We start from the raw sequence: 27,871 nt of genomic DNA on the forward strand, positions 1-27,871 counted from the left end.
CTCTGGTTCGTATGTACGAAGTATTAGAGCTGGCAAACAATGCATCCGAACGTTCAGTATAAACATCAAGCTAATGAAAAAAGAAGAAACAAATCCATGTCCAATTTCCCAGACTTGAGGTGGATAGTGTCCTCCAATCTTGCACAGACGCAACCATTTCTGCGTCCCACGTTAGCACTCTTATTTATTTGATCGGTGGTCAAGCCGCGAAGCTGTGGCAAATTTTCATTCGAGCAAATCTGTGGTTGCGAGGAAAATACGCCGCATGTCGCAATTTCGAAACATTTGAGTTCATGCATTAATTGAACTTCGTAGTATAGGATTTACATCTTTATCAGAGGAAAAGTCATGGAGACAAATTCGAAAGGCTCGAGAAAAATAATGCAATTCAACCGATATCCTATATGAAAGCATTATTTTAACACGAAAATGAAACATTTATTCCGCGACCTAGAATAGTTCCATTCTATATGAATTTTTTTCTTTGCATGAATATGAAATCGATATAATACCTCATACAGTATTTATATGTTTAGTAATCGATTAAATACCAATATACTAAATAATGTAAACTGTCACTAATGTGACTTTGAGTCACCAGTCGAGTGCTAAACACATTTCTACACATTTTCAATTTTCATTACGGGTTCTAGTAAAAAAGTTTTATAAACTGCATTTTTTATTTTCTCCTGTAGTTCTTAGCAATTGCATTTTTTCAAAATCTTTTTCGCACGTCGTTTGATAAACCAATTCTTCGAATATATCAAGAAAAAGTCAGGACGTCTGGACCGATTATAAAAATGTTATACTGTTTTAAAGTGCGTTCGAATACTTTCGTGAATCAATGTATGTTTGACCATCGTCGGCATCGGAGGAAGGTCCCTGTTTGCCAGATGAGCGAAAACGACCCGCAATCCGAAAGCGAGACGACAACGACAACAACACGCCTGACACCGTTGTATTTTTCTTGTTACAGATATCGTCCGAGAGCCGGAAGAAGCGAGCCGGTTCTAGGAGAGCCGGGCCCCAATAAGCTTCGAGCGTGGTAGGCTAGCGAAGCTTTTTGTTTTTCGTCGTGGGAAGCTGTTGGTGGGCTCGTCGGGCCCACCCTCTCATCGGTCAAGCTGGCGAGCGCTCTAACCGCTGGTATGAACCCCCACCACCCGGGCCACTCTGCAGCCTACCCGCATCATCCCTCGCTTTCGAGCAGTCCCCATCACTCGGGGCCCCATCACGGCTACAGCACCGGCGGTGGGGGCGGTGGGGGTGGCACAACCACCACCCCTGACCTGCCAAGTCCCCATTCACCGCCACACGGGCCCGGAATCGACCCGGCGACCCCGTACGCATCGATGCAGCCCGGACAAGGGATGGGCAGCAACGGACACCATCACGGCGGCGCTGGTATGATGACCGATCATCCCCATCACCCGGGACACCCCCATCCACACTTACCAGGACACCCCGCTTATCCACCGGTCAATCACAACAACAATTGTACGCTCAAGGTAAGACCAGACTAAGCACGACAGATTAAGATTGTCTTCCACTCTACCCTTCTCTTTCTACGGCCCTACATCTCCAATAAATTGTTCACTCCTTCTTGATATAATAGATAGAATAGAAAGTCTACGAACCATGGTTGAGGACTTTTTAACACTAAACATACCGCGGACTAAAAGCGATTGAGATGTTTCAGCTTACGAAAATGACAAGGCTCCATTTATTTAAATTTAAAGAAATTTATCGAATCTATTTCGATGTAAGCAACATCGTCATTTCAATAATTGTAAGATGAAAAATATAAAACCTGTCGTTTGACCGGCAGTGGTAGGTTTAGTGTTAACGCAAGGTCGCAGAAGTTCTTGTACACAGAAGGTCAGATCGTTAGATGCGATCCGAAATTTAATTTCTGCGATGCGATGCTATTTCTGGCAATAACACTTCTTGCTCGAGTCACCGATGGCTGGTACATATAAGTACGGTCGCGCGTCGATAGTTTTTGCAAATACACCTCGTCGACACTCAGCTGTTCGAGCCCGGCGTCCGATCGAGGGTGAACGAACCCAAACATAAGCTGCGTGGCGCCGGGTATTTACAAGTCACATATTGTTCCGACAATCCACATTTCAAATCCGTTGCCTAATTTCCTTTATTTCCCTAGCAATACCGTTCGTCGTGCTCTAACGAACGCTCGGCGTCGTCCTTATTCCTTGCTTAACCGATGACTCAAAGCAGTGTAAATAAATTTCCTGTGTTTACAATAACTCTCGTGCTATAAACGAGCTGTTACGCTAATCTTTTCAAAAGCATTATACACGCGGGCCCGTGTCTACCGCGTTTTTCAAGACGCATTTCCACAAATTCGTTTTGGAAAACGAGAATTAAACGAAGAGCGTACTTCACTTGCTGGTAGTGCTACATTAAACGATTTTCTTCGGCAATATCGTGGAAATCTGACGAGTAACACTTAAATCAGCCTTTCTCCAATGCTAAAAGTCGGTCTGGAATTTTAATTGATTTCACGGCGCGGCCGCGTAATTCGAAACCGTAAGAACGCCGATCGTTGCGCTCTTCATAACCCTCATATTTATTTAGTGTCCCATTTAGCGTTATTTGCTGGTCGCGTTCATCCATTGGTCAGCTGGCGCGCGAGAGGAACAATGTTAACAGAAAAGAAGAAAATATGAAATTAAACTTCCCTAAGGCGTCCCCTCGTTCGTTGCTTCCCGTCTAATGATACTTTGGTCGAGTGCCTCGTCATCTCTCGTCGACATAGATCCTCATAGTGAACGGTTAGGCTCTCTAGGCGAGTCGCGATTAAAATACACTTTCTACGCGGAGCCGTCGCGCGAGGATGGCCACGAGAAAAAGTTTTCAACCGGAAGTAAAACGAACGAGTACGTACCGCATTGTTCGCGTAATAACCACTGTTGGTCGTTTATTACGTAAGGCCACTTCGCTCGACGATTTCCCGCCAACGAGAAACGTGTCCGTAATCTACCACCGTGCCCAATAAACGTAATCGGCGGCTGGTGCCATAGGTGCACCGAGAGATTGCCGATTATAATCGGCAATGGACTGCTAATACTCGTTCTTCACGGTTCGTTCGTCAAAATTTGATTCGGGGAAAAGTTCCATTCATCGATAGCGAAATATTATTGGCTTCTGTTGTTACAATGATCAACAGACAACTGGTTATACTCCTTACTGGACTGCAATTTTCGTACACCTTATAAAAACGCATAACTCTTTCAAAATTGGATTCGACAGCTTGAGTTCTGTTCACGGGAATGTAGAAGTACCAAGATGATCAGAAAAACTGAACAGTCAGGAGTCAAAATCCAATATACAGCGTGAAGTATTCCAAAAATGTATTTATTAAATTGCAGAACATCCTGTACGATTTTCGAAGACCTCGGAAAACGATTGATTAAAATTGAAACCACGGTTGTTCCAGAAAGAAAGCTTGCATCGTAAAAAGAAGGGAAATCTATTCTTTCATCGATTTCGCCAGAATCCGACGTCAAATATTTTGCAATACCGACAGAGAATTGTCTCCAATAAAGAAAACATGGACTAAAATGAAAGAACAATAAGAGTCCTCTCCAAGTTCTCCGAAGAGCAAGAATAAGAAGTCGACATCATAAATCCGCGATGAATATAGAACAAAGTGTTTAAACTTCGGAACACGTTTCCCCAAAAACAGGTTTCCCAGTTAACCATCTTCCCCCGCTTCGGTCACGTACACTTCTCCGCCATCTACAATTCAAATAAATCCCTCTGGCTACCGAAGCACCGAATCGTCCGATTAATAGACAAGCTCTTGGTATCGCCATTAGTAACCGTACTAACAAACAAAACTCGACAAAGGAGAAATCACGGATCGGGCACCTGGGGATCACCGCAAGAAAACCTTATCCCAACACACTGTCGATTGACACGGTTCTCGAGGGTCGAAAACGTTCCACCCTCTCGAGGACACTGACTCTCTCGAGACGATCGTGATGATCCTGTCAACAAATCAAGGTCCGCGACGGCTTTTCACCCGGCGAAATCTGCGTAACCGTGCACACAGGTGAGAGCTGTGCCACAGGATCAAGCAGAGAAAGAGAAAGAAAGAGAAGGAGGGTCGGCAGGCTAAAATTCAGAAGGCATTTACCCGTCTACGTGACCCTCACTTAGCTCGCCATTGACAAACGTAACAATATAGGCATTTACCATGGAGAAATATAATTGAATAGGGGCGGAGGGGACTGCGAGAAACCCAGGGGCCCCGCTCGTCCCTTCTCTTCTTCAGCGTTTCACTCCATAATGCAGCGGTCGTCTCGCTCTCGGGTCCCCTTCCACAGTGTGGCCGTCCTTGTCGGGCCTGGACGGAGCTATGGATGGGTCCCGTCCCCTTTCAACGTTAGTTAGGTCCTTTCTAGGCTCACCTTTTTATTCCCCCCACCAGGTCCGCTTCTCCTGGCTTGCCGGGGTACCTGAACCCGAGGCCTCGCGAGGCATTCAGAGGCCCAAAGCAACGACGGACCAGTCAGTTCACTGTTGACTTCGGTCGCGACCGGTTCGCTTTTTCCTTCCTTCGCGACGCGTGTTCTCTCGCGTCGCTTAGCTCGCTTTTGCTCGATCGTTGGGCCTCTCCCACTCCTCCCTATCCCTATCCCTCTTCCTCTTCCTGTTCCTCTCCCACTCTCTTTCTCGCGCTCCGGTTTTTTGGAGACAGATCCCCATCCTCCAGGGATGATCCTTGCGAGACGTTCCGCAAATTGTACCTGCTTGTTGCCGACGGCGACGCGATCCCATCAACGTGCTCAGTGAAGAATAATCTGTGTGCCACTCTGTGGATTTTGAGCCCACTGGTCCCCGCCAGTACACGGACCCACGGATGAGACCGACTCGAAGGTGAACCCGAGACTGGGTCCACTATTCTGTTTGTTTGTTTGTTTGTTTGTTTGGTTCTTCCTTTCTTTCTTTCTTTCTCTCGTGAGAGAGGAGAGGATACGTTCCCCTTTTTCGAGGATAAAGCAGCTAACACACCACCGATCATGGAGGTTCACGCGCATCACTACAACACCATCACGTCAAGGATGAACCAGATGAAGTGCTTCCCCGGAGACAAAATTGTAAGCAACCAGAATCCCTCTTTTTCGCAGATTACTCGACGGATGCTGCACCGTGTTGACACTGTACCCTCCCCGCACCCGGACGCTATTGTTCCGCAGAGTAATTTAGCAAATGTCCTTGAGCCACGGCTCCGCGTGGATACCCTGGTAACTGGTAATAGCGATAGTGATGAACCTGGAGCGCAGTTTCGAAGCATGATGATCTTTCTTGCGATCGAGGTGCTTCGGATCCGTGGATGAGGAATATTTTTGTGTATGCTCGTTGCAGAGCTGAGGAAAAAGTGAGATCATTGAAGTAGGAGGCTGTTTCGGGATAGCGATGATTCTAATGTGATGTTCGTGGTCGATTATAGTTTCAGAAAATTGTTACGTGTGCATACTTGGATTGTATAGAGCCACAGTCAACCTTTGACATAAACTACAGGACTTGAGAAAGCGTAGAATAACAAATGTTCTACAATCGTCACAGTATTAGAGAAGTGAACTCGAAGAAAGAATGCGATTTATTTAATTTTTATGATTATGTACATATGCTCAAATGTACTAAACAATGAGTACGTTGAGAACAAACGTTTTGAAGTTAAAATGTTGTAGAAATCGATTGGAAAGATAATGTGAACGATTGCCATGACCTCTGTCTTTGAACGGTGGGATTTGGGGCCTGGCGAAATCAATTTCGAGCATCTCGGCGATAACAACAAACGGCAACGGCTGTGCGCGGAAAATCGTTGCGTATTTAGCCGTTCCGTAGTTGCCAGCCCGAAATTCCGGGCACCGTGGTCGGGAATCCCGCCACGTATCTCCGGGATCCGTTCCCTATCGGATTTGACTTTAGCCAGGGCAAATTACTTAAACGACTCCGGGTAGTTTCGATTGACTTGATTTGTCTCGATACTCGACTGTTTCCGATTACAACGTTGCATTAATGGTATCAGGGCAGATCGAACTTTCCACCGGGGCCCACAATTAAATCCATATTCATCGGTCTTGCCCAATCGAAAATGACGCTCGATTTTTCTAATTGCAATCATCTCTTCCTGTCTGTCCTCGCTTTTCGGGAACGTGCGATTTTCTAAAGACCAGGGCGGCAGAATAATAGAAAATTATAATATCCCAATTTTATATTGCAACAGAAAGAATGTATATTTTTTCTTTTTCCACAGTTTGAAATAAAGAAATAATTAAGTATCTGCTATTAGCAAAGCACGTCGAATTTTTTGGAAAAATATTAATTTCTGTGGAAATCGTACACTTTTTTTAGAAATTTTAAATTGTAGAAGACATTTGTTTCCACTGTGAAAATCTTATTTCAAGATTTGAGATTTCGACGGGGCTCTAAATTCATAGAACACGGTGAGAATTTTCAATTCGGACGATATTAGGCAACTAGGAATTAGGAATTTAAATAAACTGCTTAAATTTGCCGAACGGTAGAAGGATTTCGCAACAAATACCGGCGGCACATTTGTTTAGACTGCGCTGATTGCGCGATTGCGAACCGGCAGCTGAAACGCGGAATGGTGCTGTTCGCTGGCGAATTCTTGCCAGGATTATATTATTCCCGGGGAATTTTACTGGTTGCTCGAACGACCGTAAAAGTGAGGTTCTTGTTCGAAAACGAGTGCGAGAAGTCGGCGGATTTATCCTCTAACGCGAGACAATTCGCGAGCGGCGAAAGTAAATGCGGCCGATTTTTGCGAATCCTGGAACACTTCGGTTGGAAACTTAACACTTTGTTCGCTGGATCAATCGGCGAACTTCTGAATTACTGTACAAAAATTTGAAAGAAATTTTTACGCTTAGTACGGATGTATTAATAAAACAATTTTTTCACGTGTGTGGTAATGTGAATTGAATTTAATTCGATCGGTGGATTCGTATATTGCGTTAGTGAAACTCCGTCCGAAGTAGAGAAGTAATTGGAAAATGTTTCAATCTGCCATTACGCCATAGCACGTAGGAGAAAGTTATACACAATTTATTTGTACAACGAACGAAAACTAAAATGTCTGTGACATGGTCATATTGACCCGAGCACCGTGGAAGGGTTAATTGCTTCTGCAGGTTTAACTGCAAGGTGAAAGTATAGATTGTTTATTCTTCATTTGTAGTTTTTGCCATTTCGCTGCTTGCCCGAGTACGTATTTTCCGTTCGTTCAACGACTAATTTGTATATATACTTTTCAAGTAACATCCAAATGTAAAAGCTTTTAGCTGACTTCTAGTCGTTTGTTCGCGTTAGTTATTCCTTCAGTATCTTCATGTGGCTAACAATTCTTTCTCCGGCGAATTCTAATGTGACATTTACAGTCTTGTCGGAGCTGATTAGCTACCACGTGGATTAATAATTAATTCTCTCTGTTTTATCATGCTGAGTATTGATTATGGAACAGTACTTCTTTACTTCCTTTTTATTGAAATCATCGACACTCCAATCAATTCTATTCACTTCCTTTAAACTGAAATCAGATGCTATTTCATTACCTTGTAAAAAGATTTGATTTGAAACATAGAATTCAGGAAGGATTCTCTGAATAATATGCTATGCACTATGTTCGTTATACAACGAAGTGTATACAATTAATTTAACTATCTCTAACTAGCGGCATTATGAACGTCGCATCAAGACGCTGGTCGCGAACGTGTTAAGAAGATTGGCTTTTATTCTCCCGTAATAGCTGAAATGACGAAAGTGCATTTCAAAGAAATAACTGCATATTCAAGCCTGATAACGGGGCACAAACAAAATCTAAATAAATGAAGTCATGTCATTGTTACGAGGCAATAAAAAACGTGTTTAATGCTCGGCAGATTTACTATCGATCGATCAGTCAGCAAGTAATTTTTCTCGGAGGACAAGGACGACTATAGGTGATTAAAAAAGAATTGTCTCCGGGAGTTTCTTAAGTTGCGAATCGTCGAAACGTCGCGAACAATCGTCGGCTCGATCGGCCCGCGCAATTACGCGAGTTTGATTCGATTATACAGTAACTTCGCTGGTAATTGCGACGTAATTGCGAAAGAAGTGTCGTTAAGCCTAGAAGCGACGCTGAGTGGGGAGAAAAAGAGGTACGCGATGGAAAACGGTTTTTCGCAGATGGATTAGCGAGGCGCACGCGTCGTTTTTCCGAGGGCAGAGAGAGGGAGAGAGAGAGAGCGAGTGAGCCCGGTGTGTTGATTCGCTTGTTCACGGGAACCGGCTGCCTTGAACCCTTCCCTGCTCTCGTATCGACTAGCCTCGCGCGATATTTCGCGAGATCGGAGCCGACCGATAAGCTCTACACGACTGTGAGCAAATTACAACAAAGCCACGGCTTGAAAATTTCCATTGGATCGACGAGATTCCTCGCGCTCGCTACGAATGAATAATTTTCAGCCTCGCTCGACATAATCGCGTTTTTAACGCGTCCGCACGTGACCCACCACTCTAATCACACTGGTCCACAAATTCCACATTTCTTCTGTCTTTTTATACCCAGCCGGACAACCTGCTATGTATAATAGAATTTCTGCGAACCGTTCTTCTCCATCAACGTCACTTTCCGAGAAAATGAACAAATGAAGTTTAAAGTTCAAGAATTTTTTTCGACTTAACTCATTAACTGTAAAAGCTGCAAGAATGATTCCTATAGAGAACGATTCTCTACGCTCTTCCAAGTATGTACAACGGTATTTTCTTGATAACATTGTGAATATTTAAACGACAGCTTTTGTGGAGACCGTTTTCTCGGGCACATTGAAAACGTCTTCGAAAAATTATGTCAAAAACATCTTTTAAAAGAACACATCTAAAAACATCTTGAAGGAAGAACTGTATAAACAGTTTCAGAAAGGACATCTGAAGGAAACAAAAAGCGAAAAACATGTGACTCGGGTAATTTTCATAATAGCATGAGTCACGTTCACCTGAAGACATCGAGTATCGCTCGCATGATGATTCGCCGGCTGTTTTGAATCCGACAATGACATTGCGCAGTCCCCAAAAGGAGTTTTATTATAATTGATTAGATCGCTCTGAAAAAGAACGTGTTCCACATCGAGTAGCTTGACGTTTAATAGAAAATCAATTGGGCAAACACGGTTGAACACGATTACGAACACGTTGAAAACAACCGTGTCCCCGAAATGATTGATTGCGGGGTTTACGAGGCTCGGTCTCTAACAACAGAATAAATATCGGTGTTTAACGCGTCTAAAAGTCGCGTAATTTGTTATCGGCGTTTACAGCGCGGTGTAGAGTTGTCGCGTCGAAGTTAAACGCGTGGTTCAGCCGGTGGGGTACAGTGAAAGGCGATTTCTTTTGTCGTCGATTAATGACGGTCGAGTTTCATTTGCGCCACCTGTAATTTTCAGTGATATTTCGCCGCGCTAATTGTCCGATTTTCTAATAAGACTCGACAATGAATGACATTCGTCGAATCTCATTACGGGCACGGAATTTCTTTGGAGCACGAACCAATTACCGTCCCGTTGGCAGAGTTGGGCATTAATCGATTAAAAGTTTAATCATGATTGATTGATTAATGTGTACGATTAAAAAAAGAAATTATTCGATAAATCGACGATTGGATCAATCGATTGGTGAAGTTAATCGTCAATCGTTGATTAAAAAAAGAAATCATCGAAAAAAACGTAAAAGCACGTAAACAGAGTTTATATTATAGACCAAATGACTATACACCTAAACTCACAATCAGGGTACATTTTTGTCAGTATTCGTATATAATTTTGATTCCGTATTTCATTTCGAAATTTCAGCAGTTAATCCATTAACGAATTATCCGATTGACGATTACAATTGAAAGGAATGTAATCGTTAATCGCAATTAACGCATAAAGTAGAAATTTAATCGTTGACCACAATTAACGACTAAATTAGGAGATTAATTGTTAATTGCGATTAACGATTGAAGTAGAAATTTAGTCGTCAACCGTTGATTGAATTTTTGCCCAACTCTGCCCGTTGAATCATTGATATTTTCAGTTTCAACTTATTAACATTTTTAATTTTATTACTTTATTGTAATTCACGTAGAACATTGTTTGCATCGATCTAATACAACGAAAACAGAAAGGAATATTTTCGACATTGATTAGGAGCATCGAAAGTTGACTAGAATCTAGGATTAATGCGGAGAGAAACGCGCGGTTTTTATCTGTCCGTAAGGAAATTAGATTAAGACCAGTCCCGATGCTCGGTGTATCGTGAATTAGTTTTAATTAACGTGTATCTATCGGCGTCATTAATCTCGATTCGTCTACCGTTTCACTTTTTTTCGCTCTCGGCTGCGCAGAAATCGCCGTGGCCGAGATCCCCCTCGAACCATTTTGCAATAACGCCTTCGTTAATCATATTGTTATCGTGCACGTGAAGTTTTCTTCGTAGTTATCTGATGAATTCCTCCTTCTACTACCGGTGTAATGAGCTGAAAGAGTAATGAGCTCGCTTATGCCGGATTAAAAACGACCGCTTAAGATCGGCGGACTCGCGCGTATCCTAAATGCCGTATTTTGCTCCGATTTCATATCCCTGCGCTTTTAATATTTTCTTGCGTTCGAACGCGATATTACACTCGACGTCGATTACGCGAACAAGAAACCACAATCTTGGATCGATGACTGGCATTTGCAATTCCATTTTTAAACGTTTCTACACCGGTAAAAAGGTCACGTTGCGAATAGGTTAATAAATTACCGTTCGTGTTTGCGTACGCGCCTTACTAAATCAAGTGCAAAGTTTACATGCACGTGCTTATGCGATCGAGCATCTGTATCGGTAAATACATATACTCATATTTGTTTCAGAATTCTTACGGAGTCAACGATTCCGCAACGATCGGATTTCGTAATATAATTTTCCATTCTAAAGGACAGTATTGTGTTAATCACAAATATTTTATATAAAATAGGAGAAACACCTCGGCCAGCTAATAAGATAATTTACCTCGATTAACAGGTAACATAAAGCATTGTAAAAAGGATCTTTCGCGCAGCATAAACTGAATGAAAGTGTTGGCTCGTTTCTCGCACAGCTGTGAATTCATCGAGTTAGGAGATGGGAACAATTCCGGTGACGTTTATCGAGGGAACCGTATATTTTAATAATCAGCCACGTCGGCTGCGATTACTCACGCTTACCGGCGTTTACATAATCGCGACTAAGTGTTCGCCGAGATTACTCACTCGACGGTGCGCGATGATTTATCGTCCGTTAATGACTTTCGATTCCGTATTAATTATAGGAATGCCTCGGGTTCCTGTTAATAGAGAAGCTGCGCCGGTCGCGCGGATGCTCGCCGACCACGCAACCCGTTATTATTTTCAACAATTTCGTTGCATAATCGGCCAACGGACGCGCATCTCCGCGACGTCACGTCCCATCCTGTTTCAGCAACAGCTTATCTCGCTTTTCAGCATGGGCTTAAAACCGGGAAGCCATTCTTCGGCGAACAATCGAGCGTTACTTGCTGCGAAATTATTCCTAAATAGAATTTTCAAATTTAGAAAAATTGTAGGTTTTCCAGAATTTTATGAGATTCAATATTTGTCTTTTGTTTACTCATGACCTTGATGATTAAATGGCGATGACGTTGAAGTATCTTTACAACTGACAATGAATTTGTTCTTTTCACTGTTACAGCAAGAAGGTGGTCCAAGCGGAGCAACGGGAATCCAACAGTGTGCCGGCTGCGGCGGCCAAATAGTGGAAAGATGGCTCTTTTACGCGATGGATCGGTATTGGCACAACGGTTGCTTGAAATGCTCGTATTGCGGCGCAGCACTGGCGGAAATCGGCCACACGTGCTACACCAGGAGTGGCATGATTCTCTGCAAAAGCGACTACAGAAGGTAAGAGCTAACTTTCTATTCAAAGCGACTCTCGCCGCTAGACGTGCCGCTAAAATCGGCGGCGAACCGATCTTCCCGAAAAATTACCATTCAGGCCAGAGTTAGGCAAACATTTCATCAACGATTGACGACTAAATTTCTACTTCAATCGTTAATCGCAATTAACAATTAATCTCCTAGTTTAGTCGTTGATTGCGGTTAACGATTAAATACTTTTTAATCGTTAATTGCTGTTAACGATTACATACTTATTGATCGTTGATTGCGGTTAACGATTACATTTATTTATAATATGATAATTGATTAATGATTTACTGCTGAAATTTCGAAATGAAATACGGAATCAAAACTGTATGAATGTAAACTGACAGTATGTTACTGACAGAAATGTAAACTGAATTCAGGTGTATTTTTATGTTTTTTTTCGATGATTTCTTTTTTTGATCAACGATTGACGATTAACTTCATCAATCGATTGAATCAATCGTCAATTTTTCGATGATTTCGTTTTTTAATCGTGCACATTAATCAATCAATCATGATTAAAATTTTAATTGATTAATGCCCAACTCGGATTCGAACGACGAAAATTCCAGGTACACCTCGAATCACTAGCCGCAACAGTGAAGCAGTTTAAACCCCTTTTTCATTACGTTCGTTAAATAATAGCCAAAAAATCGGCAAAATCGTTATGAATTATAAAGTCATTTTCAATGATACAATACTGGAAATAGTATAATTGTTAAATTCTTTTAGCATTGATTTTCATGAAAGAAACCATAAATTCTGCAGTCTAATAATAATTAACGGTAGCAGTGACTTTCGTATCGCCAATATTTTTAGAGGTATCCATGGATCAGGTTTTTGACAGTATTTTTGTTCAGCTGGAAAAAGTATCGTTTTCCTTGTTAGTCGAGTAATTACCGTGGTTCTGGGAGTAATTAATAAGCAGAAAAATAGCGAGGATGACGCACGCGGGCGCAGTCGAAATTTATTCAGGATTACCGAGTCTTTATTAGTGATAAATGGTTCAATTAGACACTTCCGGTGTGCCACTGATTATTAAGTCGAGACACGCCGGCTCCCAAGTATCGAGTAATCAACATTCCGTGGACACAAAGTAGGTGCAATTTAGGAAGCTGCCACTTATAACCGTTGATTAAGGCACCGCTGATGAAATATTGTTTGTAATAACTTCTTTGACACTGCGAGCTCTACCAGACAGCTCGAAATGACCTATTTTCAGACCCCTTGTCCCACACGATCACTGCAATCGTAATCCATCGTCGCAAATTATTAAACATATTAATTTATTTCGATTTAATCTTCTATAAAACTCGCTTAAAACCGAACATAATGTGTCTCTGCTCCCGCAGGTCAGTGCTTGGAATCAAAGCGAACTTTTTCGTTAATTACAAGCTGTTATTAAAAAATGCTCGGATAAAGGAAAAAGTTGGCGGTCCATAAAATCTAATGTTTGAGAAGTTCGCTTTAATTAAATGTAATTATATCACAAAATTGATAAAGCGGAATTACATCGATTTCATCCTGCTCTACTCGTCGACTTTATCGAGCAATATTCAATTTTTGTACGAGGATCATTTCTTCGGTCGAATTTCGTGTTATACGAGTATTCAAGGATACACACTGCATTATTGCGGAGCTCATTATACCAGGTGGCGCGTCTCTGTTCCCTCGTGGAGCAGAAAAACTTTTGAAATCCGCCGCGTCGCGCGGTGGATACACCTAATCGGCGGGGACCACGTTCCAAATTTAGAAGATTCGAGGTCAAAGCGCAATTTAATGAGAAACAGACGCAGAAGTTAGTTAGCGTACCCGAAAATAGATCGGCACAATCTGGCCGGGGCCGTGTGTACGGAATCTAATGGGTCTGTCCATATTTTTTTCTTCATTGACCTGTTAACTCTCGACGGAACCGACGGCTCCTTTTCATCTCTGATTAAAACCGGGAAATATACGAGCCTCGGGCTCCGACGGGACCCCTCGAGACTCCATCGACCGTTTATTTTCGGTTAATGATTCCCGTACAATCCGATTAATTTACGGTTAATTGCCGGACACCGGGTATCAATCGATTTTCTTCCGTTTCTCCTTTTATCTCCGCGCGAACCGATCTTTTTTTCAATTATCAGAATAATCGAGTTTCTAAAGCTCGTAACGTCGTGTCTAACACACACTTTTTGCCGAATCAACTTAATTAATTAGGTACAAAGACAGATCTCAATGATCGAACTCTTTTCTCAATTTCTTCTATCAATTACGAAGCAATCGATTTTTTCAAAGTTCCAAACGCTCCTTTAATTCATTCCTTTTGAAGCAATTAATTCTATTAATGAAGTTCGAGGACGGAGAAAGGCGAGAAGAAATTCTTCGATGGAAAGTTGGTTAGATAAAAAATTCTTTGAAAAGTGCAACTATCAGTTATTACAATTAATGATAATTAATGTTCGGCTCTATATTAATACCGCTGCTCCGCACCAGCGGTGATTCAGTGCTAAGAGGCTAATAAGTAAGTGTACACAGTGCTTTAATGATTCTTGCCGGTCGGGCCATATGGCGCTGAGTTACGAGTGGTAAGAATTATTGGAGTCGCATGCGCTGGTGCATTCGCACAGAGAAACACACGCGGCTGGCCGTTCTGCTTATTAAATTCAAAGTAATGCAAATGTAATAACGTAAATGCACACAATCGCATTACGTATGCATCTCAAAAATCAGTTCTCTGGCCTCGGGAGGCTGGGAATAAATTACCCCCCTCCGAAATCGAACGCGTAAACACGTCAAGTTCATCAAGTCCGTGAAACACTTATTAAATCGTGAAAGGAAATTTAAGCAAATTAGTGTTTCGCTCATCCTTTCAGCAGTCGACTAAATAACGGCCGGTTCTCACGCATTTATGCAATAAGCATTTTCTTACGTTTCTAATTAAGTTGGGATGCATTAAACTGGCTCCGAAATGCATACGATTGTTTCGGGACGCATCAAACCGTTGCAAATTGCATCGAATTAATTCAAAGAGCTACGAATCGCTCAAAAATTTGCCAAATTGCTACTAAACTTGTCAAGTCGCTCGAAAATGTATTGAGCAACTCCATAAACACGTTGAGTCAGTCTCAAACAAATAAAATTATCTCGAGACAAATTAAATCGCTTTAAAACGAATCAAATTAAGTTGATAGAAACGTTAAATCACTACAGAACCTCTCAGGAAGAAATTGATTAAATGCTCCAGAAACATCCGGAATCAAAAGTGAATTACATTTCTCCTAAACGAATCAAACCTCTCTAAAAATCGCTCTAAAATCCCTGAAATCGTTTCGAACCGCGCCAAATCGAGCAAAACCGTTGGAATTATAATTCGGGGTGGAGGGAAAAAATAGAATAGCATGGAATCTCGATTTCCGGTGAATGCTAGCGGTTATAAGATTTTCCCTGGCATTTGTATTCTTCGTTGTCGTCGTCTTTCTCGTCGGTAGGACCGTCGGACCAGTCCGCAGCACACGTACGCCCTAATCTGTTAGCACAGTCGAACGATTTAGTCTAGCGTAGTATCAATATTTGATTACGAGGCGTCTCCGTCCCGCATGCCGGAATTGGAGACAGAATCGTCCATCCAGATGTCCACTGGCTCCTTCGTATTTCCGGAAGTCGGACGTCGTGGTGGAAATCGATCCCGGGGAACGCCAACGCGAGAAAAACGTCCCGTTAATTGCGACCGGGTTCTCCCGCTCCTGTCCCTCGTGTTCCAGAAGGTGGGGAAACGTAACACAAGGGACGCAGATGAACACGCGTGTTTCTAAATAAACGAAATTCGGAGATGCATATTTCCATCATTTTGCTCGAATCATTAATTAAAAAATACTAATTGAATACTAAATAGTTTTTTATTTGAAGCTATATTCACACTGAGGCTCTTAATCTTTCCTTGAAACGTCCTGAATCCGAACAGATATTCGGAAACAATTTAGATTCCCAGTACAAACGATTCGAACTGCATCACGGTGTTTATCCTGCGTATCTTGAACGCGGAGGGGTGTCCTTTGACGCAGTCTCGCGAAAAACGATGTCTCCTTTGTGCATCCCGGTCGGAAACGGGTAGGAACGGTCCCGCGAATTCCGCGACGCTGTTCGGAACCCCATTGGAGAATCGGCTCGCGAAATTTCCCTTGAAATTTCGATCGGGAAACAAGCCGCTATCCGAATTGAGCGAAGTAGCACTCGGAGCGGAGTGACGCGACAGAAGAAGCATCGACATCAAGCCTTGCGGTAGGGGTTGCTACAAGGGGGCGTCCAAGAAAGAAGAAGAAGAAGAAGTAGTCGAATACTACTAAGAAGAAGAAGAAGAGAGAAAGAATGAGAGACCTCGCGTAGAAAAGGGGATCGAGGAGAGAAGCGAGAGAGAGAAACGCGTATCCGGTTAGACAGAGACTCGACGATCGACCGAGTGAATGGGGGGTAAAGGCGAAAGAGAAGGCTGATCCAGAGACACGGGCGAGATAGCGTGACAGAGAAAGAGAAAGAGAGAGAGAGAGAGACGGTGAAACACGGGCAGCGCGGGGGTGGGAAGAAAAGAGACAGCAGAGAGGCAGCAGGCAAGGGTAGGAGGTAGTGGTTCGTTTCTTTTGGATTCAAGGAATGTTTCAATCAGTTTGATTGAAGGGCTGAGCCACGGCAAGAGGGTAAACTCGATTTACAGCCGTGCAGGAGGAGGGGGGTGGAGGGCGGCTGTAGCAGGGGTGAAAGGGGGTGAAGAGGAGATCTGGACTGGGGGAGAGTCGGGGGTATATATAGGTATGGGGGTGAGAGGGGAGGAAACGGTTTGCTGGCGGGGAACGCCGGTGGCTGGTAGTTTCGGGAGGGGTTTGCAGGGGGGTTGGAGGCGAGGGTGGCGGGTGCCACAATCACCGAGATGCGTCCAATCACCCCCAGCCTCCAACGCCATCGGGTTTCGGGTGCACGGACGAGGGCTGAAGGGATTGAAGGTGTACGGAGGGCGAAGGGGCTGGGGTTGCGGAGTGAAGAGAGCGGCCAATCATCGCTCGGCTTTCCGCTGGAGCGACATCGTCGTGGTGCTGGTTTGGCCTAGATGTGCAATCAGACCGCTTCAGAGCGTCTCCTCGCTCTCTCACTCCGCCTCTCTCTATCCGTCCCTCTTTTACCCCTGTCCCTCCGACTCGCTCTCTCTATCACGACGTGTCTCGATCTGTCTGTCCGGGTTTCTCGCTCTCTCGTTCATTCTTTCGCTTTCTCTCTGCCTCTGTCTCCAGACTTTCCCTCCTTTCCCTCCTTCCTCTCGCTCCCTCTCTCTTTCTCCCTCCATCGCCGCCCCCAAAGCATCCCTCCACCGCCGTTTTCTCTTCTCCTCTCTCCTCGCTCCGTCTTTCTGGCCGAATACCAAATTCCAGCAATTTGGTAGGTGGGTACTTTGTTGAATCAACATGATTGGGCTTGACGGAGCCCGGCGACAGGGCGCTTCGTCTGGTCGTGCCGCGCGATTCCGGCCGGCTGGAAGACGCGCCGGATCCCTCCCTCTCTCTCTCACACACACTTTATATCTCTCTATTTCTCTTATTCTTTCTCTCTTTCTATCGTTCGCTCCAGCGCGAGGGAACTTCGTAAACCCTTTCGCGGACGGACCGGTTTGCCGGTGGTAATTCCATTAAGAGTAGAACGTGGCCGTGGCGGCGGCGGCTACGCCACGCGTTGTCACTTCGTCCCGTGGAAGAAGAAACAATAGGCACCATGAAGCGATCGAATAGCACGAGAAAGAGAGCCGAGGTACCGAGTCGTGTTCGCGGACCACACGATTCTACCAGCTATTAGCCAACTCGAGATGATAACTGATCGCGGCTTAAGCCCTCGAAGAAAGAGTAAACTTGTTTCGATTGTATGAACTTGTGTTCGGTCGCAGAGGCATTGTGCTTTGTCGTGTTACGTTGCGCTACTGGAATTATTTGGTACGTCGTTGCCAAGTTTCAGGCTTATATTGTTCGTGGAAAGATTTGCACGCGAGAGCCTCTAGTACATATAATAGTTCATTTATTTTTTTATGAACTCTTTGATCTCGCAAGATGATCATGTTAGGTTGTTATAAAAGTTTCTTTCACTACGTGCACATTCCATATTGTTAGATAACATCAGCATACACAAACAATACAATCTTCTGTTCGTTAATGTTTTATTATTCCTTAAGCTTCCCATTTCTTAACCATATGCCATTGGTTTCTTTAAAAACTACTCTGAATTTGCGCTGACAACATTAATCGAGAACGCGAAACGAACTTTTGGGATCCCAGTAGATCGATTTGGTTCCCCGACCTTGGACAACGAGATTCTGCGCGAGCAGTTTCGTAGATTCCAGTGGAAGTGTCACGCGACGGGGGTGATATCTTGAGGGTGGTTTTCGACCGCGAAAAGCAACGTAGTTGGGCGAGAACGAACGATCGTCGACGTTCATCTCCCGATCGGGGGAAATATTTACAGTAGAGGGTATAATGGGGGCGGGCACGCGACGATGAATAGAGGACGACTTTCTTGTATGACAGGAATCGCGATCGACGCGGTAATGGCGCCTTATCGTGATCCGCGCGACACGCGGCTGGGAAAATCGAAGCTGCCGATGGGTCAGGGGGGTTGAAGGGAAAAAGAACGATGGAACTGGTATATGTCGTTGCCGGGGGTGGAAGGAAAAATTTCCGAGAACGTCGGGGACGATTGTGACGACGAGAGAATAACCGGTCGCTCAGTGTTTCGAACACAGTGCTGGCTAAGTAACATTTAAAACTGGAAAATAATGTACTAATTGTTTCCATGAATCCATGAGAAATCCATGACGTCTCTGAGACGTTGTTTTAACACTAACCGTACCACGACCGGTCAAATGACTGGTTTCATATTTTTTATTTTTCAATTATTGAAATTATAAAGATGTGTTTCCATCAGAAATTATTACATAAATTTATTTATTCAAGCAGATATTCTTATCAAAATCGTGAGACATCTAAATAAGTTCAGTCTTGTAATTTTCACAAAATAATGTATGTCAGTCACCTTTTGCACTCGGTACGATTAGTATTAAGGGGTAGGTAGTGGCAAGGGGTGGATGTGTTTAAAAAATCCAATTGCTTAATATTATATAATTCTATTCCGTTGAATTAATAACCATCGACTACATTGGGAGTTGGATCGATTCTTTTGAACCCAATGTGGAAGAACGGAAGGACACAACAATATAGTTTTGTGCAGGTAGTTGCCATCCTTTGTTACACCGTGTGGGTGGTTGTGATGGTTGCAGGTGAATTTCTGGGCTCGGTTCGGAAACACGCGGACACACACACACAGGTAGCTAGGTCCTCGGTAGGTGGTGGCGAGGTGGTAGGTCGCTGAAGAAGGCGGAGGGTGGTGGCAGCAGCGATAAGGGGTTCATTAGAGGCAGTTTATTACTGCCTTTGAAGTCTCTCGCGTGTTGCCGTTAAGTCGCTCGATATCTCGTAATATCTCGCTCTAATCTCGCGAGGAGAAGTTAATTGCTACCTCCACCTCCGCCACCTTCTCACCTCCGACCTACCTATACTCGACTACCCTTTCCTCGACCCTTGCGGAACCACCTACTTCACCCCCGTGCGCCAAAGAGACTCTCCTTTCCTTCCTTCCTCTTCCATACTTCTCTTGTGCCTTGGTCTCTCTGCGCCACCCCTACCATTCTCACCACCCACACACCCCTGGAAACCCCGTGCTCGCACGTGTCGCCTTAACAATTAGACGCTTAATTCGGGCCACCATCGTGGCGAAATTTTCACCCCGTGCACACTAGTTACTCCTCCTACCGATTCTCTTTCTTCCTCCCCCTGGAACCGTCCCTGGGATCTTTGGTCAACCTGTGGTCCCTGTTGGGAAGCCTTCTGGGAGCTAAACTGATCGTTGAACTGTGAGATTCAATAAGGATGACTTTTACTTTATGCATTTGAACAATTTGTGATGTTTATTTTAGTCAAATGTAGAGGACGCTTGGCAGGGTCTCTAACTTTGGCTTCTTTACATTCTCGATAAACAACATTTGTGGTATTTTTCACACCGTTGCAATTGTTGAACCGCCTTCCCAGAACAGATCGCACCCGATGGTCCAGTTTCAAACGCTTTCGTGATTTATTCCGACCCACCGCGGTTAAATTATGCGATCCCCCCCGTAACCGAGAACGCGCGACATTTATAGAATATGTTTTGCGTGATTCGCGCCCGTTAATAAAGCGCGTTTTGTTTGGGTCAATGAATATAAGGTCGCGCTCTGCAGGATGTTGTTAGCGCGTGATGCTAGCGCGTCTTTTCTGACTCGAATCCGCTGAATCGTGATTATTCGAATAGTCTACTTTCTTCAAAAATTGAAAACTGGAGCACAATCTTGTATTTTACAAAATCGTGTTGATTAGGAAAATACATCAAACCCTGTATTTCTCATTAATCACAATGATATATATATTTTATTTTGATATTCTAGAGCTCTTCTAGACTTTTAACTTATCTGAAATGTCGAGAGCAAGATTGCAAGAAGCACTCTTGCCTGTAAAATCGATCAGATTCTTTTAAACCCGTCGCAACCATTCCAATTTCGAGTTTTCGGTTATGAGGGACGACCGAAGTCAGGGTCGCTCGTAAATTCCGTTGACGCTCGTGGAAAACAGCTACGAATCTACGGGGAACGTATCGTAATTAATTTTACGTTCCTTGAACTGGTAATCCTCGGAAACGACTGTCTTAATGATGGTAATATTTCAGTGCTTAGCAAATAACGTCCGCCTGCCGCGTGTAATTTACGAGGATCCTGTAATAACAGTCGATCGTTCGTAGTATAATTGTAATTCGAATTAATGTATGGCATTAGAGTGTCGATGCGTCCGCCATTATTCGAACGTGAAGTTATTTTGATCCAACAGCGGCCGCGCGTTATCCAAGGATCGCGCGATAAAACCCACGGGAGCCGCGTCTTAATCATCGAAAATTAGCTCACCGAGGGATCGTTACGAATTAATTGCCCCGGAATTCGCGGTGAAGCGGAACTGGTTTTTGCGGAAAAAATATTAACCCTCGAATTATTCTAAAAAGGGTATAGCAGAAAAAACGCGTATCAAATTTGAACCCTATACCTCGACCAGGAGGGTAGTTCTGGGATGAAATGGAAAAAATTCATTTTTGGACTATTTTTCCTGATAGTCCGTGTGCAAAAATTCTGGAAGAAATTGAACACATGTCAGATACTCCTGGTTGTACTGCGGAAAATCCTGGCTGTAAGAATTCAAGAATTTTTTCAGGCTTTTCGATGCACCGGGTTAAAAGGAAATAAATACTTTCTTTTACTATCTATTAAGGTGGTCCAAGCGTGTACGGGGATTGAACCCTCGACACAACTCGATTACCGTCTGTAAAGGGAAGATAATGTTCGTTCGTACTTCGAACTCGAATACAGAGAGTACAGAGAACTTGATTTTATTAACGACGGGCACGACGGATTTCGATATTAACGCGCATTCGACTGGCCCGGAATTTCAGCCGGCAATTTAGTCGAAATTCCGGACGTCTGGCTAATAACGGCTGATAACAAACACGACATTATTACTCCACCTTTGACGGCGTTAAGCTTTGTGCCCCGTGTTCCGATCGTTGATACACAGCCCAAGCCCAGCTGCTTGCTGCGAATCTATGGTTTCTGTATCCGGTGACAGGGCGAGATCGATTCGATCCCGAAAAATCGGTCATTTGCAAAATGTATGGATCCCTTAAAATTATATTACACGATAATCATTATTATATTACTATACGTGAATGGCTGAAAAGCACTACAAAGCAGGAAATGACGTTTTAAGTGTCAGCTGTCAAGATATACCAAGATTTTGCTATTTAAAATAAGGTAGACTGCGGATCTTTATGCAAAATAAAAATTGTCTCCATCGATTGCAAGAAATAGAAACTAAATTGAATGAGAAATCGTATACTGACATGTTCAATTTTTTAAATTCGACCTAGTATTACATTTATTGATTATACTGGATTATAATGCACATTTGCGAAGACGATGCGACGCCTGCATTAGAACTGCACTGGTTCGTCGTCGCGTTTTCCAGCGGGGTATAAAAGAATCTTTCACAACGGAGATCCCAATTTACCGTGCGCAGACTCTCCTAATAAATGTTCCATGTGTCGAGCACTCGAGAGGTCTCTCGACCACAATATTCCCGTGGATTTCTTTTCACCTACGCCGTAGCCTCGTCGCAAATTGCCAGGCACTTGATACGAAACCGAAACAGCCCCCCAAGAGGCAATTAGCCGGTCCCGCTGCGATTCGAGTCCCTAATATCGATTTTCATACGTTTTACACTGTCGCCACGTATAACGAAAGAGAGAAAGTAGACAGAGTAGACAGAGTAGAAAGGCAGTTGCCGTCACGTCGCGTTTCCAGAAACGTTTCCGATCGCGCCAACAGATATATCCTCTATTGCCGCATACAACACTCGTTGTTATTGCTCAACGTTCGGCGCGGAACTGCTTATGCAATTACGCGGCTGCGAGTGCCACGAGAAAGAGAGATACAGCGTCAATTAGTTCGCCCCGCGGAACGTTTCAATTAGCAACGGCCGGGGAAACCATTACCCGCGGTACCCACGTAAGAATTCGTTAGAAAGTATCGACATTGTTGCGCTCTCGCGGTCCATCATGCAAGTTTGCACGGCTGCGATAGGAAATTTGATTCCATCGATACTGTAGAACCCACACGCCAGCAACACCGTGGTCTGATTTTCGAGAGAAGATAGTTGACGAGGTAATAACCGTAATTACTCCTTTGTTGCAAGTCTGAACCACTGGGAGTGGTGTCGGCAACTGCGTATTACCACTGCAACTATCTTCTTTCGAAAAAGTCCACGTAATTGTTCTGCGTTCTGGGTTAATAATATACCTTCTGCGTGTTCTGGGTTTTCATACTTTACGGAGTTCGCAAAAACTGTTGTATTATTGTTCGAAAGTATTGTTACGTTCTTTTTGTATTCGGTAAACTTTTTGGCAGATAAGAAATATCGTAGATCGGAATAAAAGTTTGATTTTAGAATTGAAAGCTCCGAGCGCAAAGGGTCAAGCAGAACTCATTAAAACTGAGCTTGATATCTGGAAAATAAGCTGATCTCGCTACGTCTCCATAAGAAATCTGAAATCATTTTCGATGGGCGCGGTATATAGTTCTAGAAATGAGTTTGGAAGGCCGCTAAGGGGAAAGTCCTGGGAGCTTCCGCGAACCTTGTGACCAATAGAAAATATCGTTCCGAATACGCGTCCAGTTGGACGGTGCTCTTCCAATTAGATTAGCGGCGTTGCGCCGGTCACGCGACTCATTTCCATGGGGGGTAGTCTGGAAAAACGTATCTACGGAGTTTGTTTCGCAGGGGTTCAGTTGCTCGATGGTGTACATACGCAGGCACGTCGGAATATGAGTATCGACGTTATCGAGTAGCCACGTCAAAGGAGCTCGAGCGACGCCGGGACAAATACGTTTCGAGGCACGACGACGATCGCGACAGCATTTATTATTCAGCGGCTCGAAAGGGTCCGCCCTGGCTCGCTCATACATGCATACACACACACACGCACACACGTATGTACGTATGTGCACCTATGTGTGCAGTTCGATCGTAGGTAAACGTCCCCGGGAACGTAATGTGGGCTTTACTTTAACGATTAGGTTTTTCGCGAGCGTGCAGGAGAGCCGGCCGGCTCTTTTTCTCTTTCTCTCTCTCTCTCTGTCTCTCTGTGCATATACTCGTCGACGTCGACGCCGCAGTCGTCGTCGCAGTCGTCGTCGTCGTGGTAGCAGCCGCGAGGGCGACAGGACGGCTCACTTGGAATTGATTCGGGGAATAATCAATGCGGGAGTAACGTCGTTCCCGTGTACGCGTACTGGAATAAACCGCCGCGTCGCGACGAGCCCGTGTTTGCTTCCCTTTCTGTACCACGAATGGCTGGCTCCGTGGCTCATTCCATCCGCGGATTTTTCTTTCGCTTGGACACGACCTCAGCCGACGAATCGCGCGGTGCCGCCGTTGCGTCAACGGATACAGGGATGCAGTTCGAACGTTCTTCCCGAAGCTCTTCGAAATCTAATCTTTACCTAACCCCAATTATAATTCTAATCATTGTGGTTAATCCTTGTGTAGTCAACCGGATACCCGACTACCCATTTACTGTATTTCTTTCAATAATTTGTTCTCCGTCTGTCTAATCATCTTCACTTCCCGTTTTCACCCAAATTTTTCTATTCAATTGTATGTACATGGTTTCACCCTTGTGTACCTATTTACTGCATAAAAATTTCTCTTAAACGTCCATTCTTTACTCGCTAATAATATATTAATTTAGAGTCTTATAATGAGAGTTTGTGGAAACGTGTTCAATACAGAAAGGTTTTCAATAATCTATACATTTTGGTTGATTATTTAAGGGTTAAAGCAGATAAGTAGACTGCGGATTTTACGCGTTTACGACGAAAATGAGTAGATGAAGTATAAGACAGTAACCAAAAGTGTCGAGGAGACTTTCATTTCGCATAAAAGTCCGCAGGCTGCACAATGAGACTTCCCGACCAATGGGCGAGGAGTAAAATGAATTGCCGGTGATCACGCGGGAGAAAGGATCCCATCGGACGTGTACCGGACAAACGAACTGTAACAGTTCGCCGAAATCACGATGTCCGATCCTCCGCATTCAGATTCGTCTGCGCGATTCGCGCGGGTATTTCGAAAAAAATCGCGATGTCCCGAAAGTCTCTCGGCTGAGCAAAAATCTCTCTGAATAAAGAGCGCGCGTTTAACCGGACTCGCAGGCGAACAGGCAGAAAGAGAGGAAGAGAGAGAGAGAGAGAAAAAAAAAAGGAATTCACAGGAACACCGTCGCCGCATGAATTATGGAACGGTGTACGCCGAAGGACCTTCTTCTTTTTCGACTATGCGCGCTGAATGCGCGTAATAGCGGGGAATAGAGTAATAAACGATTCCGCAGAATCCACGGGAGCACCCCGCATACCTTAATGATCGGGGATACAGGGGATTTGCATAGGCCACACAGTCTCACCGGCTCGGTCAATCAGTGACCCTCCACGGACCTGTCATCTGCTTTCATAGTTGCCAACGACTGTCCCGCCCGCTTTCCCGTTTACATTGGCAGTCACGAATCTTTCAAACGACGTGATTGAAGACTCGACCGCGTCCTCTTCTTCTCGTTACGTTACTTAATCTCGATGCTCGATTGTCGACCAGCTGTTCAGGGACGCCGCGCCAGGTATTAACGAAATAAATTATTCGACAAAAGTAAATCGTGCAGTCGCCGATATTTATACTTTAAACGTTTCACGTGTTTCATCGATTCTGAGATAGTGACACTTTCATATATCTGTGATTGCCAGGAAAGACTTTAGAGTTTACGCATTAATTGAGCTTTATAGTATAGCAGTGTTTCCCAAAGTGTGGTACGCGTACTCCTGGGGGTACTGGAAGAGTTTGGAGGGTATTGTAGTGCATCAATCCTGGTGCAGCGGGAGTCTACTGTTGTGTACAAAGCATGTACATGCCTGCTACTTAATACCGATTCTTCTTATTGGGGGATACTCACAAGGGAAGGACCCCAAGTGTCCGACTTCGATTTTGATAATCTTTTGTGAGATAATGGTATGTATATGGATCCCTAATGGTGTCTGCAAAATATTAGGTGTAGTTACTCAATAGTTTTAAAGATATGGCTAATAGAACTTCGAAAACTTGAGCTGCAAATCATGGTATATCAACAAGGTATGAAAGTTTAATTGTTTATATCTTTTTAAAACTATTGAGTAACTACACCTAATATTTTGCAGACATCATTAGGGATCCATATACGGGGTCTTGGGGTCCTTCCCTTGTCAGTGTTACGACAGTTGTAGAAGGGGTACACATGTGTCGAAACTTTGAGAAACACTGTAGTGTAGGATTGACGTCTTTATCAGAAAAAAGTCATGAAAATAAATTCGAACAGCTCGAAAGAATAAAATTTAGCCGATGTCCTATGTCAAAGCATTAGTGATGAAAACTTTAAACGGCAATATCTCGAAAGTGAAAGTATGCAACATGCGGTGTTCTTCCTGACAACCATAGATATGTATTCCAGAATTTGTTGTTCACGAGAGACATTAAAATTAATTTAAAATTCTTCCGTCTTTCAGCTAGAAAGTCCCGGCGATTCTTCGCTTCCGCCGGCGTTCAAAAAAGCCCCCGTTTCCCGGCGACCAGTTCTTTCCGCCTCGAACAAGGGACAGTCGACTTGAAATTCATGTTGTTCCGAGATTTAATTTGAGATTAAACTTAATATTTAAATTTATTCCGCCGGGAACATTTGCCCACCCCCTGGATATTAAAGGAGAGAGGACCTCCTCCTGGCTGCACCTCCTCCTCCTCCTTCTCCAACCACCTCTATCCGCCTCATCCACCTTCTTGTTCCGGCCGGTCGCACGAACCAACCGCCAGTCGATATCCGCGGCCAAACGAGAGCCGTTGTTTCCATCGATCGATACACACTATATTCAGGATCGCATGTTAGCAAAACGATGCCATCGATGTTCATCAAATATTCAATAGCAACCGCCTACGAAAATTCACGCATCTGTTCCGTGCCGCGTGTATAAAGCGATCGCCACGATTACAGGGAAAATCAGCTGAAACCAACCCTTTCGAGACGAAATTGTTCTATCTGACCCACCACCACAAACCACCACCACCATCACCACCTCCACCCATCCCCTAGCGAATACGGGGTCGCGACAGGTGGCTCGTTGATTTCCGATTCCCTGGTAAGCTCATTACATTAAACATATATCGCCGCTGGGATCTTCCTCCTCGATAATACTGATTGTTAGCCCACTGAGAGGCGGATTCGCTCGTCGAGAAAATTCGGAGCGAAGCAGTACGATTTTTCCAATTTCTGTCCGTCCAAGAAACACTTCGCAGACATTGCGATGAAAAAATAATTCAGGTCAAAAATAAAATGTATATTAATCCTCATCCGTCCGTCATTTCACGCACTGAATGAGTCCCTTGGTGTCAAATTGACACAGTGGTAAAAGATCGATAAAATAACAAGGTAAACAGTGTTATTTTTCGATGGTTTTTTTATTCAAATCGATGAGTTAACATTTACATCTCAAGTTTCTCGGTTGTGTGTTTCGCATTATAAAAATAAACAGTATAATTTATTTCGGGGAAACTGTGTCAAATTGACACGAGGGACGGATCAGTGTTAATAAAGTTTCAGGCCAAATTTCACTGAAATCAGAGTTGTGCAGAATTACAATTGAATTACTCCAGGAATTATAGTTACTAGACGGCGGATTTTATGCATTTATAACAGGAAATAAGTAGGTGTAATTCGACACAGTGAAAAAATTGGATGAATTTAAAAACACTGTTATATTATTTTCGACCTATTAAACATATTAAAAAAAGAAATTAAAATTTTAGTTTACCCCAGTTCACTGCAAAAGTCAGATAGAATATTTTGCAATTAAGTAATTGCAATTGGAGTACAATTATAAAATACTTCGTAATTAAATTACATTAATTACGAATTACGATGTGATTAAATTAAAATTAAAAATTAAAGAATAATAAAGTAATAGGTAGGGAAAGGTTGAAAGATCTATGTGATGGCTTCAAACAGAAGAAATTTATTATTTGTAGATTTCTAATATCTGAACAGAAATAACTTTCTGCGGTACACACTTTTTCAATTTCAACCATAAACATGAAATAGCGTTACGTATTATTAACGAGGACGAGGAATAGAAACTACGCCGCACAGACAGCAAACAAGTA

General features: G+C 43.5%; 1 protein-coding gene across 1 annotated transcript in view; it reads left to right on the forward strand.

The window, feature by feature from the left end:
* LOC143208090 (uncharacterized) overlaps positions 1–27,871 on the forward strand; it is a 201,119-nt gene that overhangs the window by 99,129 nt on the left and 74,119 nt on the right. The window contains exons 2-3 of the mRNA XM_076422165.1: positions 977–1,508; positions 11,767–11,975. Of these exons, the coding sequence (XP_076278280.1) occupies positions 1,149–1,508; positions 11,767–11,975 (569 nt within the window). The 5' untranslated portion in view covers positions 977–1,148. The remainder of the gene's footprint in view (positions 1–976; positions 1,509–11,766; positions 11,976–27,871) is intronic.

The sequence above is a fragment of the Lasioglossum baleicum genome, chromosome 4 (assembly GCF_051020765.1).
Source record: "Lasioglossum baleicum chromosome 4, iyLasBale1, whole genome shotgun sequence".
Taxonomy (NCBI): domain Eukaryota; kingdom Metazoa; phylum Arthropoda; class Insecta; order Hymenoptera; family Halictidae; genus Lasioglossum; species Lasioglossum baleicum.